This window comes from Fonsecaea multimorphosa, assembly GCF_000836435.1.
Source record: "Fonsecaea multimorphosa CBS 102226 unplaced genomic scaffold supercont1.15, whole genome shotgun sequence".
NCBI lineage: Eukaryota > Fungi > Ascomycota > Eurotiomycetes > Chaetothyriales > Herpotrichiellaceae > Fonsecaea > Fonsecaea multimorphosa.
In genome coordinates this window covers 740,009-756,432 of record NW_015971649.1, presented here as the reverse complement: position 1 = coordinate 756,432, position 16,424 = coordinate 740,009, and the positions used below count along the sequence as shown (strand labels likewise).

Genomic DNA, 16,424 nt, shown 5'->3' with positions numbered 1-16,424 from the left:
GGAGCAGATTTGGAAAGTATGGAAACTAGAGACTGGTCATTCTTTTGAGGTGGATCTCATTTGTTCCGAAGGGATGATGGTGCTGGCTGGACACATAGCTCCATACCTAACGAAGCCCTTTTTGATTTGTAGACGAAAATGTCCATGCTCTGGTGTTGCTCCTGAGGCAGTCCACGAAAAGCCCTTCTGGCGCAGCGTTCATGGGCAGGGTGAACTTTGGCCTTGATAATCCTGCAGATGCGGCGCGAAACGCCCTGTGAACAATCCCTCATGCTGCCTGCAGAATCGACATCCAGAGCGCGCCGGCCCGCCCGATCGAGCTCACACCTTTGCGCAAAGTCATGTCCCCTGCGTCTGTGTCGTGGATGGGAAACTTAAACCCACTCGATAGCCATGTCATGATCCAACACGTAGATGACTTGTGTCGTCCATTCGCATATCCTGCCGGTCGTTGTGCACCACTGGCGGGCCACCAAAAAACCAAGACTCGGGAGGCGTTATCGTCTTGTCAGTCCATCTTGCTGGGCCCGTCTTCTTGTGGGACGTAATCGCTGATCGAGCTGGTGGTCCCTATCGGAACAACCGTGAAAGGTGCCTGTCTCCCTCGCATGTTTAGGGACGTCCAAATGTTGCTGAGTCCAGCACTCACAGCGTCTGACACGTTGAATTCTCTTAAGAAACTGTGGACATGGCGACCCGATCGTCGTCACCACCACCACTAGCCCAAAAAGGCTCCAGCTCAATCACTGCTCGCGCACCCTCTACACCCGCAATTAACACACTGCAACCCGCCGCCGCCTTCTCCGCCCGCTTCGCCACCATCCCTCTTCAACGTCGCCTTGGGCACGCGACAGATGCATGTCCCCTGGAAATTCGTCTCCTTGGTCTGCACGCACCTTAGACAACAGAGCTTTTCATACCCTTGCTTCTTCCACTTGGCGATCAACGCCGCGTCCGCGTAACCGTTCTTGATTAGCCACTCGTACAGCTGCTTCGAGATGGCCTCTCTCTTGTAGTACAGGTCGTATACGTAGCGGGAACGGGCGTGCGAGATCTGGAAGATGGGCCAGAGGGCCTCGTGTTTCTTTTTGCCCTCGTGCGATGCGTTCTGCGCGTCGCGCATCTTGTTCGAGTACTCGAGCAGAGTGTCTTCGATGTCTTCGAACCCCGCTGGGGGAGGCTTCTTGTGAGCGCGAGATCGGACGGGAGGCATTGTGTCCTTTTTTTAATTTCTTTCAGTGGAGGTAGATGGGTTATCTAGATCGACGGAACGGCCGACGTTGAGGGTCTCGAGGGACTGGAACGGGTAGAGTTCCTATGAACAGAGTGTTTCTATCGTGGCAGTTCGCAGAATGATAAAGATTCCTGGAGGCGAGTAAGTTATATACCTGGAACAAGAGCGAAGTGGCAGGCAAGGCTGAGAAGGACCAACTGCGCCCCGCGAAAATAATACCGCTATGACGTATATGGTAGCTTTGCCGAAATATTCAGCCTCGTTTCCATTCTAAAACGGCCAGGGCTGCTTACACCATTGCCACAGATCTTTCTGGTTCCTACGTGTGGACTAATGTCTGCGTTGTTGAAGACAAAGATTGTAACCGCTGTTCATCGTTATGTGAATTCTTGATTCGACCATTGCGGCATGATTATCTCTCGAGCTCCCGGGAATGGGACGATGTTGACGGATCGTGAGAATGATACTTCAGGTCAACCAGGGGGCGATTACGGAATCGAAAGATGTACATTGCCTCATCACAAAATCTGCGAAGCCCTTGGTCAACCAGGAATTGGCCCTGGGTATGCCTGTGTCTCACGAACGCGTCGAGCATGGCTTGTTGGTTGACGAGCCTCTTCCTTTGGCACGGATGTGAGTTGGCGGCGGGATATAGGGCCTATTGTAACAGATTGGAGTGCCTGTTGGAGTACGGTTACCGGCTCACCGGCATACTCGCCGCGCATTGGTCTCCAAGGTTGGCTGCCCGCTCGCTCTCTATTACACTTATTCGGTTAGGCTGATGAAGCTCGCTACCTGCACAGGTAGATACTGTACGAAGTCCTCGGTAGGCGCTGCAGACGTCAGTTTATCTCTTCCCGGAACGCGCCACCAGCCATTCCAATCCCCGTCGACAGTCGAAAAAATACTGAAATCGCCATATTTCAATCCACTCTTATCAAATCCCTTGTTTTTGCGGGCGCGAGATCCGGTGCTGGAGCGTTGTACGAGGCAATTAATCGGTAAATGATCTCCACTTCCAGATTTTCTGCTCAAGCTTTTCTACCACCAAAAGCATTCGGACTTACCTTGTGTAGAAACCTTGCCGTCTCTGCATTCGTAATGCATTTTGAAATGCGCCGACCTTGAGGTAGCCACGCCTCATGTATCCATTTTGGTGCTTTTCGATGATATATTATAGCGAGCTCGAACAAATCCCATGGTTCCAGCCACACATATCGTGTTTTCAACCCCAAGGTTTTCGTTCGCCCTTCAACCTTAGGTACCCAGATTGAGATCAAGCCTCGTCATGGAAACCTACCTCCAGTACCGCCGGATAGGACGCACGATCCAGAAGCAACTCGAGTCCTCCGACGCCGAATCTGCACGCGAACTACCATGCGTATCCCGCCAGAAGACCAAAATCGTCAATGGACGGTCAATACTCATCGTTGAATGGGACGGACCAGACGATCCACAGAATCCCCGAAATTGGCCTCTCTTTCGTCGCGTCTATGCGACACTCATCATATCCGCCATCGCTTTCATGGTCGGTGCTGCGGCCCCAATTGACGCAGCCGTTTTACCTCAGGCTGCCAAAGACCTGGGTGTCAGCCAAGTCGCAGAGACATTGGCTGTTGGCATCTTCCTGATCGGTTTCGGTGCTGGAGCACTCATCTGTGGTCCCTTCTCCGAGGTCCTGGGCAGAAGTGGCACATACATTGTCTCTCTCGTTTTCATGTGCATTTGGCTGATGGCGTCGGCTCTGGCACCCAACATTGGCGCCCAAATCGTCTTTCGATTTCTGGCAGGCTTCAGCGGCGCATCTCCTCTCGTCTGCGCAGGGGGATCGGTGTCGGATATGTTTACGCCCATCGAGAAGACGTACATATTTCCCATCTTCGCCATCGGGGGTTTCCTCGGACCACCACTTGGTCCTGTGATGGCCGCCTGGGTACCAACATCGCCCGTCCTTCATACATGGAGGTGGGCAGAGTGGATAGCGTTATTCACAGCTGCGGTCGTCCTCCTCCTAGCTTTTTTCTTCCAGCCAGAGACGTTTCCACCGCTTTTGTTGAGTTGGAAGGCGAAGCACTTGCGGAGGATCACCGGCGACGAGCGCTACTATGCTGAACACGAAATTGAGCGCATACCACTCGCAACGCGGCTTAGGGTTGCCCTGCCTAGACCGTTCATCATGGCCTTTACCGAGCCGGTGATCTTTTTGATTACTTTGTACATGTCGGTCCTGTACATCATCCTCTTTACCTTCTTTGACGGATATGACTTCATCTTCCGAGAGACATACGGCGTTTCCCAGGGTATATCGAACACGATTTTCATCGGAATAGCTATCGGTGTATGCCTCGTTGCACCCTGGCTGCCTTGGATGTATAAGATGACTATACGAGCTCAGAAGACGGCCGAAGCAAACGGCCTAAAGCAGTTCGATCCTGAAGTTCGATTATGGTTCGCGATGCTTGGTGGCGCTCTAGCGATACCCGTCTCGCTGTTGTGGATGGGTTGGACGGCATACCGCAGCGTCTCGATCTGGTCCCCGATCATCGCTTCAGTCCTTTTCGGCTACGGCACTATCATGATCTTCATCAGTTGTTACATGTACATCATCGACAGTTACGAGATGTACGCGGCAAGTGCGCTAACATTCGCCACGCTGGCTCGATATATCATTGCAGGAGGCATGACGGTTGTGGGAGTGCCCTTCTACAAGAATATGGGTGTGCATTGGACATTGACCATTTTGGCGGCCTTGAGTGCCTTGCTAGCCCCGATGCCGTACGTGTTTTACAAATATGGGTATATCATTAGGAGAAGGAGTCGATTTGCGGTGAGTCGAGCAGCAGAGGATGAGGACGTGCCCGTTCAGAACGAGTCTTCTGGTTCGTCTTCCATGACCATACCGTTGGAGGTGGACAAAGAACTTGCGGACAGGCCGGCGACTGAATGAGCGTTGCTGTTGGTTTTGCAGGTGCCTGTTGAGAATAGACCATATTTGATTTTGGCAAGCGCAGTTAGATTTTCTCGACCGTTGGCATATAACGAGCGTTTGGTGAATCATCACACGAACAATACACATTTGAAAGGCGGCGAAAAGCAACGTCGCTGATTTTGCACCCTCGCGGGCGCTACAGGCCGTAGAGCATTCCAGGATGAGAGTAGGAGGAGTGCATATGGTGGGAGGAGAGGAGTATGCGGCGCGCTCACAAAGTGGCCCACCCAGCCTTGTTTACAGATTCTGTGCCAAGGCAAGGCTGAGTTCCGGCAATGGACGATTTTGACTGGGTCTTGCAGCCTGTCCTAGGTAGGTATGTAGCTTGCGCAAACGCCAACTCCGTTCCGCTACATCGATCGATATCTGAACAAACTGCGCACATTCAAACAAACAACCTGCCTCCCCATCCTCGGCGTCCTATATCTTCCCACTTAATCAACCGCCCACGCAACCATGGACGACAGCGAACTCAGCATCAACGCCCAAGACGTCGAACGACTCACGCCCCGCGAAAAGCAGGAGCTGCAGGTCTTTCTCCAAAGCGAGTCGCAAAAGGCCCAGGTCCAGAAACGTAAGATGCGTCTCCTTCCATCCCCCTCCCCCTTTTCTCCGGCCCTTTACAAAGTCAATAATCCATGAAGAAAAGAGAAAGAGAAAGAATTCCACTGACACTGTTTGTTCGATGTTTGCCGCGACGTGCAGAAATCCACGAATTGACCGAGCTGTGCTTCAAGAAGTGCATCACGGGCTCGATATCCTCGGGCAAACTGGCCGGCAAGGAAGAGTCGTGCATGACAAACTGCGTCAACCGCCTGTTTGATTCGAACATGGTGATTCTGAAACATTTGGAGGCGTTGAGGGCGAGTCAATAATGATCCTCATCCTCGACACTTTCTGGATGATTGGAGATACAGGAGCCTGGCTCCAATGCATTTAGTCACGAGGGTGCGGTATTGTACAGAATAGAAAGGGTTACTTTGCGTGAGGTGTGAAAATTCATCGGTCAGGAAAAAAGAAGATGGGCACTACAAGTACGTTTGGATTGGGATCCGACGACGGATAGCTGGGGCTTGGATCGAGCTGCAGCCATGCAGGCAGGCAAGGCTTTTTTGGGCTCATTTGTAACAACGACATTCCATCTCGAAAAAAAGCAATTGAAAGAATTTCTGCTCCTATCTTTTGGCGACGCCCGTCGTTTTTCGTGTGTCAATCATGAAACTCGAGATTCTACATCGAGCGTCGACTGAGACCCCTTGGCTGAATATCATGCCCTTGATACCGATGCAATGCGTAGATGCCAGATCGATGGACCCAAGCAATCCATCACGACCTCACTTCCCCCCTTGCAGAGACTCCCCACTTTACACAATCGACAGCTTCGTGGCCGCAATATCCAGCGCATCCACATCCGATGTTAATCTCGCAAACGCCTTCTTGGTCCCATCGGGTCTGATCAGGGTGTTGATCTTGACCGTCTCCACGTCGTACAGCTTCTTGAGGGCTTCCTTGATCTGTCGCTTGTTGGCCTTGGTGTCCACGATGAACACCAGCGTGTTGTGCTCTTCGATCTTCTTCATCGCGCTCTCGGTGTTCAACGGGTGGATGAGCACCTTGTGGTGGTCGAGTCTCGTCTCGTGGGGGATGGACTTGCGCGGGTATTTGGGGGATCGCGAGAGGACGAGCGTCTTGGGTCTGTGGAAGGTGGTGGATGTGCGGATTTTGCGGGCTTTGCCGGTATGGACCTGAAATGAATTGTGAGATGTCTTGCCTTTCATGATCGACTACAGTCAACGTACGCCTCTGAGGGTAGCTTTGGCGGCCTGGTTCGCCTTCGCACTCGGCTTCTTTGGCTTCGAGGAGCCACCTGAATCGTGCAAGTATTAGTCTTCCCTGCTTCACGCACAAGTCTGACGGCAGAGGGCGAAGCCAAAGAGTTTCTCTCCAGCGGTCGGATTGAGCATTTTCAAATGTTCACCTCCGGTTTGTTTTCCCCTCGCTTTACCCGTCCAAGACATGGGACAATTTCGTACCTTTAGGCTTTTGAGTCGGTGGCGCCATCTCTGCTAATATTGTGCCGGGAAGAGTTGGTGTTGTAGGTGGTCGTCGAAAAAGTTGTCAATCTCAAGTCGCAGATTGTCGGGCAACTCGATTGTGGGCTTCCGCATGCCAAGACTTCATTTTTGCCAAGACCTTGTCTCCGGCGGATCATTTGGCTATTTAGCGCTTTCCTCCTCAGCAGTTATTATCCCTCGAAACACCAAGGCGGCTTTTTTTAATAGGGTGTACGAATATCAATCGACGAAATACAGTCCTTCGTACCAAATTGAGAGGCAGCCCGGACGTTGACGCGATGGTGTAAGACCCTTTAACGCGTTGCATCTACGGACTAAAATGGCACTTGATAGTGGCACTGGCAAAGAGAGCGGCATCAATCACGATCGAGAGGACGAAGATGCAGATGCGATCCTAGCATCACTGGAGGTGGAAGACTCTGGAGCTTATCGTGCTCGGAGACTGGAAGAATTGAAAAATGCAGCGGGCGCGTCCGCCGGGACTACGACCTTTGCCACGGTCAAGAAGGCCTATATCACCTTGAGCAGTGATGACGAGGCTCTTGCTTTCACGACTGAGCACGAGAGGGCAGTGCTCCATTTCTTCCACCCCGAATTTGCGAGGTGTAACACAATGGACACCCACTGTGAGCTCATTGCAGAAAAGCATGCGGAATACGGGAATGCGGATGTTTCCTTTGCCAGAGTCGATGTCAAAAATGCGCCGTTTGTGGTTGAGAAGTTGCGTGTCAGAGTGTTGCCATGTGTGATTGGTTTTGTCAAGGGAGCAGTCAAAGGGAGAGTTACCGGTTTTGAGGGTCTATGCTGGGATGGCAAAGAGGGCAGTGTGGATGTCACCAGAGCTCTGGAGGATGTACTTCTCGGCTGGAAAGTGTTGACTAAGAGGCTCCTCCTTGGACACGAAGACGAGAGAAGTGATGACAACGAGGAAGCCCCAGATCATCGGAAAGCAGTCCGTGGAGCTATCCGCAGTCGCAATCAGAAGAACGAAGATGACGATGACGACTGGGACTGAAGGACTCCGGAACGAACTCTGCCAGTGACGACCGCGGCCACAGCAGTTGACGCCTCGCCTCGCTCGTTCGGGACCAAGCCTCCAATATTCCACACACTGGTCCGCCATTGCCCGAGCATAACGGGTACCCGATTCAAGTCGCAAAGCGCTGGTGATGCCCTGATCCTCTCAAAGGTGGTACGACATCCCCGAATTCAAGGCAATGTGACGGGCACAGGAAAACATGAGGATTTTGTGTCGATCCTCAATGTAAGAAAGGGGTGTGCTGCGAAATGGTCCGGCCAGATCAAATCTGGAGGCCAGGGTCAGGAGTGTGGTCAATGATGGATTGCCACTGGCGGTTCTTTCTGTGACGGCATTGCAGCTTCTATTCTGGCTGTCCTAATACCGTATCTAGGCAGCAATGAAAGAGCAATATTGAAGTGGATCCAGTCTGAGATAATACGCACCATCGTGAGAGACACTAGCTGGCATCAGTGTACCTCGTAGCGTTAGTGAAATTGTTAGTCCCAATATACTGTCACCAGGATTAAGCTGCAGAAACATGATATCAACATCAGCAGTCCAAGTTCTGAGTCAGTCAGCGCGCGGGTCTGTCGGATTTTGACTTGCTCATAAGGCCTTCGGAGAGGTTTTCTTGATAGATATCATCCTCCGAGCAGCACAGGGATGGATATGACCCATATCGTAACAAATCGACAGGTGAAAGTGGATGCAGCATGTCAAAGTGGGCATCACATGCCTATCCCTCCTCTCTCCAGCTGTTTCGCTCGGAGAGAATTAATATTGCCCGAACTTTGGGTTATAGTGCATGCAGAAGATAGATGCGGGTCGGCAAAGTGAGCGGCTATTGTTTCGATCCACACGTCGTCGAAGCTGGCAACCATTGAACTGTCGAGGACGATATCGGTCTTAGAAGTAACTCGATTCAAGCCTGCTCCTAGATGTCATCGATCAACCGCAGGATCAGCATTGCTGGAGAGACACTGGTCAGGGACAATGTCAGGTTCATCCAAGACCCCTATTCAAGTAATCTCAGGTGTTCTCCTGGAGAAGACGGGGATCGTCAGATACAAGGTGGCCGTCTGTCTGCGTCGATCGCGATGAAGACGAGGGTAATTCCCTCGCGTTTATGGTTGGTGGTTGGTCAGAACTTCAGCTGCATGCCAGCGTCTGTGATGGTCTATAAAGTCTCAAGACGTGAATTTTCCCAACGCGTCTCTTCCCTGAGGACATGAAGACGGAAAGACGGGGGAACCGTCTCTTTGATTGACGCAAGTTAGACTGGGCGTTTCTTGTCCTTACTCCTTAGCTCAGTTGTAGTTATCTCATCCGACACAAGCGAGAATGAGCCTCAGCGGCATGCCTGACTTGGGATGGTTGAGGAAAGTGTTATAACCCCCTATCAACGGTAATCGCAGTGTCAAGGTCACCAAGGTAGTCCAGATGCTGAAACAGACCCGCAGTCGAAGGGACCTTGGCCGTAGGAAATATCCGGTATCTTCTTTTTCCGCTGCTGGCAGTTGGTATCAAATGCGATCGGCTGGATCTACCGGGGAGGAAATCTGATCGCCAGGCGCTATTGAGACGCGAGACAGGTAGCGGGTGCGATATACTCCGTAGTCCGGACAATTTTGTATGGACAGGGATTGTACCTGCAGGCGGGCAGCAGAATGAAGATATCGGAAATTATATTTGCTGAGCTGAACATGCAAAGGCTGATTGGACCCAACTTCGGGGCGTCGCGACCTGGCGAAGGCTTAGCTGGGCTGCCGCTCGTTTGGCGGGGCTTACTATGTAGGCTGGTTCAGGCTGGCTCTAGGCACACCACGGGCACCTGGGCGCTGCAAATCGACGCCCAGTTGAGCCCCCGTGGTGCCCGTAGCCACCAGAGTAGCCCACCCAGTGCCTGCTAGGTAGCCATCCAGGAGAGAATGATTGACGCACGTCAGCCACGCTGAGAGGACAAAGCTGCAGCCACTTCCGACTTTGCAATTGCGCGTCCACCTGCGTCTCCCCTTTTTTCTCATTCACTGATGAATCGTCCCTTTTTCCCACAGCCTCTAATCAAATTCTCTATTTCCACCACCTGCCAAACGCGCATTTCGAACCACGCTCCCACCTTCTTTTCCTTCTCATATTCTTCATCTTCGGACCTTAATATCAACATTTCCATCCCCGACTTTGTTCTGACTTCTTCACTTCTCTTCGGCTCCCGACTTTGCAGCCCCTACACTCTTTCCGACCCCTCCGCAAAGCCGCGTCATTTGGTTGTCTCATTGCCCACCTTCCACGGTCAGGACACCTACGCTAGAAAAAGAGATGGCCGAAGAAGAGAAGAAGAGATTTCTCGAGGGCAACGAGATGGAACTCGGAGAGAAGCAGGGCAGGGCCTTCAATCACGCTCCTCAAACCTCAGTCCCGAGATATACACCCCCTTCGTCGAACTGGCAGAACAACCCCATTCTTCCCGTTGTCAGCTATTGCGCCTCTTCTATCTTGATGACTGTGGCCAACAAATACATTCTCTCGTTTCCTGACTATAATCTGAATTTCTTTCTGTTGGCTGTCCAGGTTCGTTGACCCTTTCGACAAATGTCCTCTACACCTCCAGCTGACTTTCATTCTCCTCCAGTCAATTGTCTGCGTTGTGGCAATCCAATCTTGCAAAACTGCAGGCGTCATTACGTATCGGGACTTCAAAGCAGACGAGGCCAAAAAATGTACGAGTTGAAACCAAATTTCATTGTCCATGGCGCTGGGCCTAACGAGTCTCAGGGTTTCCCATTTCCCTCCTCCTGATCGGAATGATCTACACGAGCACAAAAGCCCTGCGATACCTCTCAATCCCCGTTTACACCATCTTCAAGAATTTGACCATCATTCTGATCGCCTACGGTGAGGTGCTATGGTTTGGTGGCTCGGTTTCGTCCATGGCTCTTTTCTCCTTCGGATTGATGGTCTTCAGCTCCGTCATTGCGGCATGGGCCGATATCAAGCACGCTCTCGAATCACATGGCTCCGCCTCGGCTGCTGCGACGGCGCAATTGGCGACTCTGAACGCCGGATATATCTGGATGTTTGCCAATTGCTTGTCTACTGCAGCCTACGTGTTGGGAATGCGCAAGCGCATCAAACTTACGAACTTCAAGGATTTTGACAGTGAGTCGATTGAGATCTTTCTGAGGCCTGGACACACACTAATCGCATACCTTTAGCTATGTTCTACAACAACCTCCTGACCATCCCCATCCTCTTGGCCGCCTCCTTGATCCTGGAAGACTGGTCCGCTGTTAACCTGACGAAGAACTTCCCGATCGATGCACGGAATGCAATCATTGGCGCGATGATCTTTACCGGCTTGTCCTCGATTTTCATTTCATACACGTCAGCGTGGTGTGTGCGGGCCACATCCTCAACCACATACTCGATGGTTGGGGCGCTGAACAAACTTCCCATTGCCGTCTCTGGCCTCATCTTTTTCGACGCCCCTGTCACTATCCCTAGTGTCTCGGCCATTGTCGTCGGGTTTGTCAGCGGAATCGTCTATGCGCTTGCCAAAGTCCGAGAGTCTTCGAAACCCAAGACGATTCTTCCCACGGCAAATACTATGAGTGCCAGCAGCCAGAGTAACCGAGACAGCCTGAAGGCATGAGAACGGAGGGAGCGAGGAGATGGCAGGAAGTTGCAGACTACTATTCTCCGATATGTTGACTTGGTCAATGGCCTTTGGACGAAGATCTTATGCATTGCGAGGCGTTTGATTTGTGGCGGGCCAGGCACCAGGGTGGGCTCGAGAGATTTCTGAAACGTAAGAGGTCATGTCGAAACAAGAATCATATCGACGCGAAATGTTCCGTTCGGCTTCCTGTACTTTAAAAAAAAACCCCTAGAATTTGTTAGAATACACCTTGTTCCATTTCTACCTGGCGGCAGAAGCAATGGTTTGACTGAAGTCCACACTGGGAAGTCAACACTGGGAAGTCAACACTGGGAAGTCAACACTGGGAAGTGTTTGCTATCTAATAATCATGGTGCCAACAGAGAAGCTGAAGTGCAAAATATATAGGTTTAGGTATCCTATACAGAAGTTTGTATCAGAGAATTTACAGCCTCGTCAAGCTTAACATTGCCTATCGTATTTTCTGGAGGGCAGCCGGGAACACACGTTCGTGGCCTTGCCTGCCTGTTCGTTCGTTCATTATATGATAATTAGATAGGTACATATAGGTACCTAATACGCGGTATTAGGCACCGGTCTACATACCTAAGGTCCTGTAGGTTAGCCAGTTCTCCTCCTGGCATTGGCAACCCGAACAGACAAAAGGGGCCCGTTGGTTGATTGCTTGGGTCGTCGATCATACAAAGCAGAACAGCAAAGAAAAGAAAAGAAAAGAAATCCACTGTCGGGGTGGTGTGGTGGCTTGATGCCCTTTGTAATATAAGGAATAGATGGCCCTCGAAGGACCAAATCTTCGAATTGCCATACCGAGTACGAGATCCAAATATGTAGGTAGGATACTCGGTTCCGTTTCTCTCCTGGCCATGCACCGTGCTTAGGGGGCGCTTCGAAGTTCCCCGTCCAGGCAGGCCCAAGGGGCAGCATGCGGTTCCCCTGAGAGTTCGGACCCCCCAGCGGCCTGGGTTTGTGAGATGATGGACAAGAGCAGTTTTGGGCTCACTCACATGCAGCCCAGCGGCTGGCTTGTCAGGTCGACCTTGATCAAACTCGGCAACATACTCGGTAAAGTCATACCCATCTCTCATCACATGGTATGCTCACTACGCCGAGCTGAGCTGAGCAGAGCAGAGCTGCTGATCGAAAATGTCACGTCTACGCCCAACAAAGGTCAGCTACTAACAACACACGAGCAAGGCTTTGGCAAATGGAATTAAATGGGATCAGGTCCCTATTGACCGATCAGCTCTCTCAAAAATTTTATGTCCCTTTTTGTGATACTTTGCCTGTCCAACGTGCAAGTTGGCCCGTCCTGTGCTGTGCGTTTTGAAATACAAACCGCGTTCCCACTGGCAGAAATATTGCTATACTCATGGCGGAAAAGAAGAGGTCAAGTCAAAAAGATTGCGGAGAAGAGAGACGCGAATGTGATGCCCTGAAATAAGATGTCGCAGTGCTTTGATCTGACACCGTCAGCCAAACGAGACCATACGTGCTCATAAACCTGGAGGCGGCGGCACTGCCGAATAGCCACTAGCTGGAGGTGGTGGGGGTGGTGGTGCAGCACCACTATCCGCTGGAGGCGGCGGTGGATTCGAATCTGCCGCTGGCGGTGGGGGAGGAGACTGTTGTTGAGCGGCAGCGGCCTGTTGCTGGTAGTATTGATAATAAGCGACGTAGTTCTGATAGCCGCCGTAGGCGGCATAAGGATCGCCCCCAGGTTGACTTGCATAGTACTGAGCGTATTGTGCGGTGTAGTCTGTTGGCGAAGAAACGGTTCCAGGCGCAGGACTGGCCGACGCACCAGCATAGGGAGAGTTGTAGCTGTTGCTGCCATGGGAGTAGCTGTTGTCGCGACCGTGGTCTCTTCCGCGTCCGCCATAAGAACTGCGATTTGCATCAGCTCCATAACCATCAGTGTATGACTCCAGTCTCGGCGGCGGCGGGTTCGCTTTGAAGTGCTCAAAGTTGACGCGGACGTTAGCAAGTAGATCTTCACAAAGTTCTTTGGCCTTCTGAACTTGGGCGGGTTGAGGTCCGGCAACGTGGAGATACATTGGCTCATCCGACTCCTGTCCGGTGCTGTGTTCCATGAAGCCAGACCCGCGGCCCTTGATTTGGACTCGACATCCGGTTTCTTGTTGGATGTGCTTGACGTACGCACCGCCTTGACCGACAACCTGTGCGCGAAGATTGAAGCCAGGGATATTTTCCATGTCGATGGGGATGCGCTCTTCGGGCCATTTTCTCTGATCACAAGTGAGTTGCAAGAGCGCCTATTCGGTCTGTCTCACTTACCCTGCCAAATTCATCTCGTTCGAATTGCTCTGGCTCTCTTCGACGGAAGCGTCTTTCATCAACAAGGTTGGGCAGTTCTTGCTTCATGAGCTCCTCGATTTTTGCAATCGCCTTTTCAAGCCCAGCCTTAGTGGTGCTAGTGACGTGCAGATACAACGGTGGATTCTGTGTCTCATTAGTCGACGGGTCGTTTGTGCAGGTCCTGCTGTCTTACTGCTGCCGTAGCCATGGACTTATCTGGATAGTAGGAGCCGCGAGTTGTGACATCTTCAGAATACAGGTAAGTCTTGTGCAAAAAAACAAATATTTGCTGGGGGAAGCATACCAGCTCCTGTCTCGTCCTTGATCTAAAGGGAGGCAACTAGTCAGCAAATTACCCAGACACATTTTGTTTGAAACATCCTTCGACAAGTACAGTAGTGCTAGTCGTCGACCAAGATGGGTCATTGGGTGAGGACAGCTTGGCTGCTGGCCCAGGGCCAAAGCGTCATGATGCCATCACAACAGGCGAGGAAAATTTACCATCTTTTGTGTGGAGCCCTTTGTTAAAGTGTAGCGGTTGCGCAAGTCATTGACCTCAATGTCCTTGATATAGTCACCGTCCGCAATGTAGATCTCGCCGTCGACTTTAGCGCCGCTGTGACCTGAGGAAGGCGTCGCAGGAGTAGGGGCAGGAGTCGGCGTCGACGACTTGAGAGACAGTAAGCGCACGGACAGTCTCAAGGACAACCTAGAACAACTTACCGATCGAACTGGAGGGACGTCGACATGCTGGATTCCCTTGCGGGCTTGTAGCTCCGCATTAATCTTCGCAGCGGCCGCAGCTTGGGGATATGGTTAGCAACGCGCCAAAGCAAGCATCCAAAGGGACTGATCAAATTACCTGCGGCAGCAGCTGGATCCAGAGGGGTGCTGCGCTTCTCACTCGCTGCGGGACTCTGACTAGCTTTTGCGAGCGGACTGCGACTTCTCCTGGATTCGCTGTGTCGGGAAGAAGGAGATCTGGAGCGTCGGTCGAAGCGTGAAGTCTTTCGTGGCTCGGGTTCTGTCTGGTCGAAGCGCGACCGCTTGCGGGGCGCGTCGTCTGTCATGACGGAGAGGTGCGCGTGTGTGAGATGGAAGGTCTTGATGCGACAAAACTGTGAGGTCTAATTCAGTGGTGGGTTCACTGGTGAGGGATGGGAAGGAAGTGAAGGGAGAGAAAAGAAAGAGGAAATAATTGGGGGCCGGCGTAGCTCGAGTTTGCGGAGAAAGTGGATGCAATGCTTGTGCCTCACCAACTTGAAGGTCACCAGGCAGGGGAGCGTCTTGGCAACAATACCTAGGTATGTAGGTATGGATCCTCCTCGCCTCCTCTCGGACAAAGGACTCGGTGATAGAGACCTACCTGGTTATGTAGGTCCATATACGTAGGTACTTAAGAATACATCTTCAGACGGTGAGTGTCAGTCGCTGTCACTGTCCTCACTCCCCTGCTTCCTTCTTCTCTTCCGTCTGCGAGACACCACATCCTCCGGCTCCGCATTCTGGTCCTCCATCACGTAGCACCGTGCATCGCGCTCCTCTCCTCTCCAGGCGCCCCTCCTCTTTCCTTCGTCACTCCTGTCTTTGCCGGTGACGATGTCCCCCGCAGTCCTAGCATGGTGGTACCCGGGGTAAGCAGACCAGGGGAACTTGAAGCTCTCCACGACCTTGAGGCCGCAGTGACGGGCCAAGTCCCGGATATTCCACAACGTGTAAGGCTCGCCCTCAAACAGGGTGACGAGAATCTGACCATTCACCGCCCCAGGGTTGCGACCTTCTGATGTCTCTGACGTATCATCGTAATTGTAATCACTCATGTCATCCGCTTCCGCCTGCCGTATCGTTGCCGGACGGTTTCGGGAAGAGAGCAGTGGCTTGGCCGACTGGAAAAATCCTACCAGCAGTTCTTGGTTGTACCGGACTTGCCTGTTCACGTCTGTACTGAGACCTCCAACGTGTGGGAAGTTGAAGACAATCTTGGTGAATGGAGAATATGGCCGCAGGGCCTTCTTGTGCGCCGAAGAGAGCTTGGTTGCATCGATGCCATAGAGGACGTGGACAGGGTTCTCATCCAGGATTCTGTTCGGGTCTTTGGGTTGTTTGTGAATGGGAGAATTCGGCGGTGAAGGAGAAAACCCTTTCCATTCATCCTCGTTGTCGTTTGTGCCCTCGTCAATTTCATCTCCCTGGTGTCCATCCGACTGGAGCTGTGTCGTTGTCTTCTGAACCTCCGGGTACTTGCTCTGGAGGACCTCTTTTGAGTCGTAGCAGGTAGCTACCATCTGGCGCACTTTGTGGTGTAGTTTCAACGACAGCGAGAATGAAAAATCTCCTTCGCCAACAAGTAGCACATTGTCATGCTTGGTAAACGGCACCTTCACCCGGGCCTGTGGCCGACCATGTTGTTGGCCTCCGCTGGGAGAGGCTGCAGCTTTCAAGTTGGCGGGACTTTGCGCTTGTTGATGGCTGTGCTGCCTCCTGACCACGGTCGATTTGCCGAATGTTGAATGGTGCTTGCGGCCTTGACGCTGAATCTTGCCCATCTACTCCCGCACAGAGACTCTCAAAACAAGTAGTCCTGCGAATGATTACGATAAGGTATGTAGATGTTTTTTCTCTTCTTCCCTCTTCCCCAGTTGCCAAGCCTTGGGGAGTTAAAAATATCGCGCCAGCATCTGCCCTGTGCCTCCCAAACGTATCAATGGCGGAGGGCTACTCGAACAACCTGAGTGCTGTATGAAACCGGGAAGATGGCGCAACAAGGGTCACATTCACTGTTTGTTACGCATGGAATCGGCCGCACTAGAATAAAAGGCTACAATACCGAGCGGCTGCTCTGAGGATCCATGCGAACTGAAAGGTGTGATCAACAACTTCTACATCCCATAGAAATATGGGATCATTTAGACATTGTAAGTCAAGAGTCATCTCTGCTCAGATTGCAAATTGCTTGTCTTTGAAGGTTCGCAGGACATTGGTCTGACTGTTTGGCGATTTGTACACACGGCTGTCAAGTTCAGCCTGTACTCATGTCGATTTCTATGTACAAGTCCTGCGATCAGTTTCTTGTGTCTGGACGCCCATATCCACCTCCCTTCCACCTCCCTTGG

General features: G+C 51.9%; 8 protein-coding genes across 8 annotated transcripts; 4 read left to right on the top strand and 4 right to left on the bottom strand.

Moving 5' to 3' along the window:
* Positions 1 to 739: 739 nt before the first annotated feature.
* Z520_07625 (uncharacterized protein) lies at positions 740 to 1,213 on the bottom strand (the record flags this gene model as incomplete). Its single annotated transcript, XM_016778122.1, has 1 exon — positions 740 to 1,213. One exon carries the CDS (start codon positions 1,211 to 1,213, stop codon positions 740 to 742), a length of 474 nt encoding a protein of 157 aa, XP_016631028.1.
* Positions 1,214 to 2,522: 1,309 nt separating this feature from the next.
* On the top strand, positions 2,523 to 4,181 carry Z520_07624 (uncharacterized protein; the record flags this gene model as incomplete). Its single annotated transcript, XM_016778121.1, has 1 exon — positions 2,523 to 4,181. One exon carries the CDS (start codon positions 2,523 to 2,525, stop codon positions 4,179 to 4,181), a length of 1,659 nt encoding a protein of 552 aa, XP_016631027.1.
* Positions 4,182 to 4,679: 498 nt separating this feature from the next.
* On the top strand, positions 4,680 to 5,098 carry Z520_07623 (uncharacterized protein; the record flags this gene model as incomplete). The annotated part of the gene is made up of 2 exons (XM_016778120.1): positions 4,680 to 4,797; positions 4,929 to 5,098. 2 exons carry the CDS (start codon positions 4,680 to 4,682, stop codon positions 5,096 to 5,098), a joined length of 288 nt encoding a protein of 95 aa, XP_016631026.1.
* Positions 5,099 to 5,587: 489 nt separating this feature from the next.
* Z520_07622 (uncharacterized protein) lies at positions 5,588 to 6,187 on the bottom strand (the record flags this gene model as incomplete). Its single annotated transcript, XM_016778119.1, has 3 exons — positions 5,588 to 5,968; positions 6,023 to 6,090; positions 6,139 to 6,187. 3 exons carry the CDS (start codon positions 6,185 to 6,187, stop codon positions 5,588 to 5,590), a joined length of 498 nt encoding a protein of 165 aa, XP_016631025.1.
* Positions 6,188 to 6,617: 430 nt separating this feature from the next.
* On the top strand, positions 6,618 to 7,313 carry Z520_07621 (uncharacterized protein; the record flags this gene model as incomplete). Its single annotated transcript, XM_016778118.1, has 1 exon — positions 6,618 to 7,313. One exon carries the CDS (start codon positions 6,618 to 6,620, stop codon positions 7,311 to 7,313), a length of 696 nt encoding a protein of 231 aa, XP_016631024.1.
* A 2,322-nt stretch (positions 7,314 to 9,635) lies between these two features.
* Positions 9,636 to 10,968, top strand: Z520_07620 (GDP-mannose transporter; the record flags this gene model as incomplete). Its single annotated transcript, XM_016778117.1, has 4 exons — positions 9,636 to 9,887; positions 9,949 to 10,036; positions 10,092 to 10,475; positions 10,532 to 10,968. 4 exons carry the CDS (start codon positions 9,636 to 9,638, stop codon positions 10,966 to 10,968), a joined length of 1,161 nt encoding a protein of 386 aa, XP_016631023.1.
* A 1,520-nt stretch (positions 10,969 to 12,488) lies between these two features.
* Z520_07619 (uncharacterized protein) lies at positions 12,489 to 14,381 on the bottom strand (the record flags this gene model as incomplete). The annotated part of the gene is made up of 7 exons (XM_016778116.1): positions 12,489 to 13,241; positions 13,291 to 13,455; positions 13,505 to 13,557; positions 13,616 to 13,637; positions 13,813 to 13,980; positions 14,035 to 14,114; positions 14,174 to 14,381. 7 exons carry the CDS (start codon positions 14,379 to 14,381, stop codon positions 12,489 to 12,491), a joined length of 1,449 nt encoding a protein of 482 aa, XP_016631022.1.
* Positions 14,382 to 14,735: 354 nt separating this feature from the next.
* On the bottom strand, positions 14,736 to 15,857 carry Z520_07618 (uncharacterized protein; the record flags this gene model as incomplete). The annotated part of the gene is made up of 1 exon (XM_016778115.1): positions 14,736 to 15,857. One exon carries the CDS (start codon positions 15,855 to 15,857, stop codon positions 14,736 to 14,738), a length of 1,122 nt encoding a protein of 373 aa, XP_016631021.1.
* Positions 15,858 to 16,424: the final 567 nt, after the last annotated feature.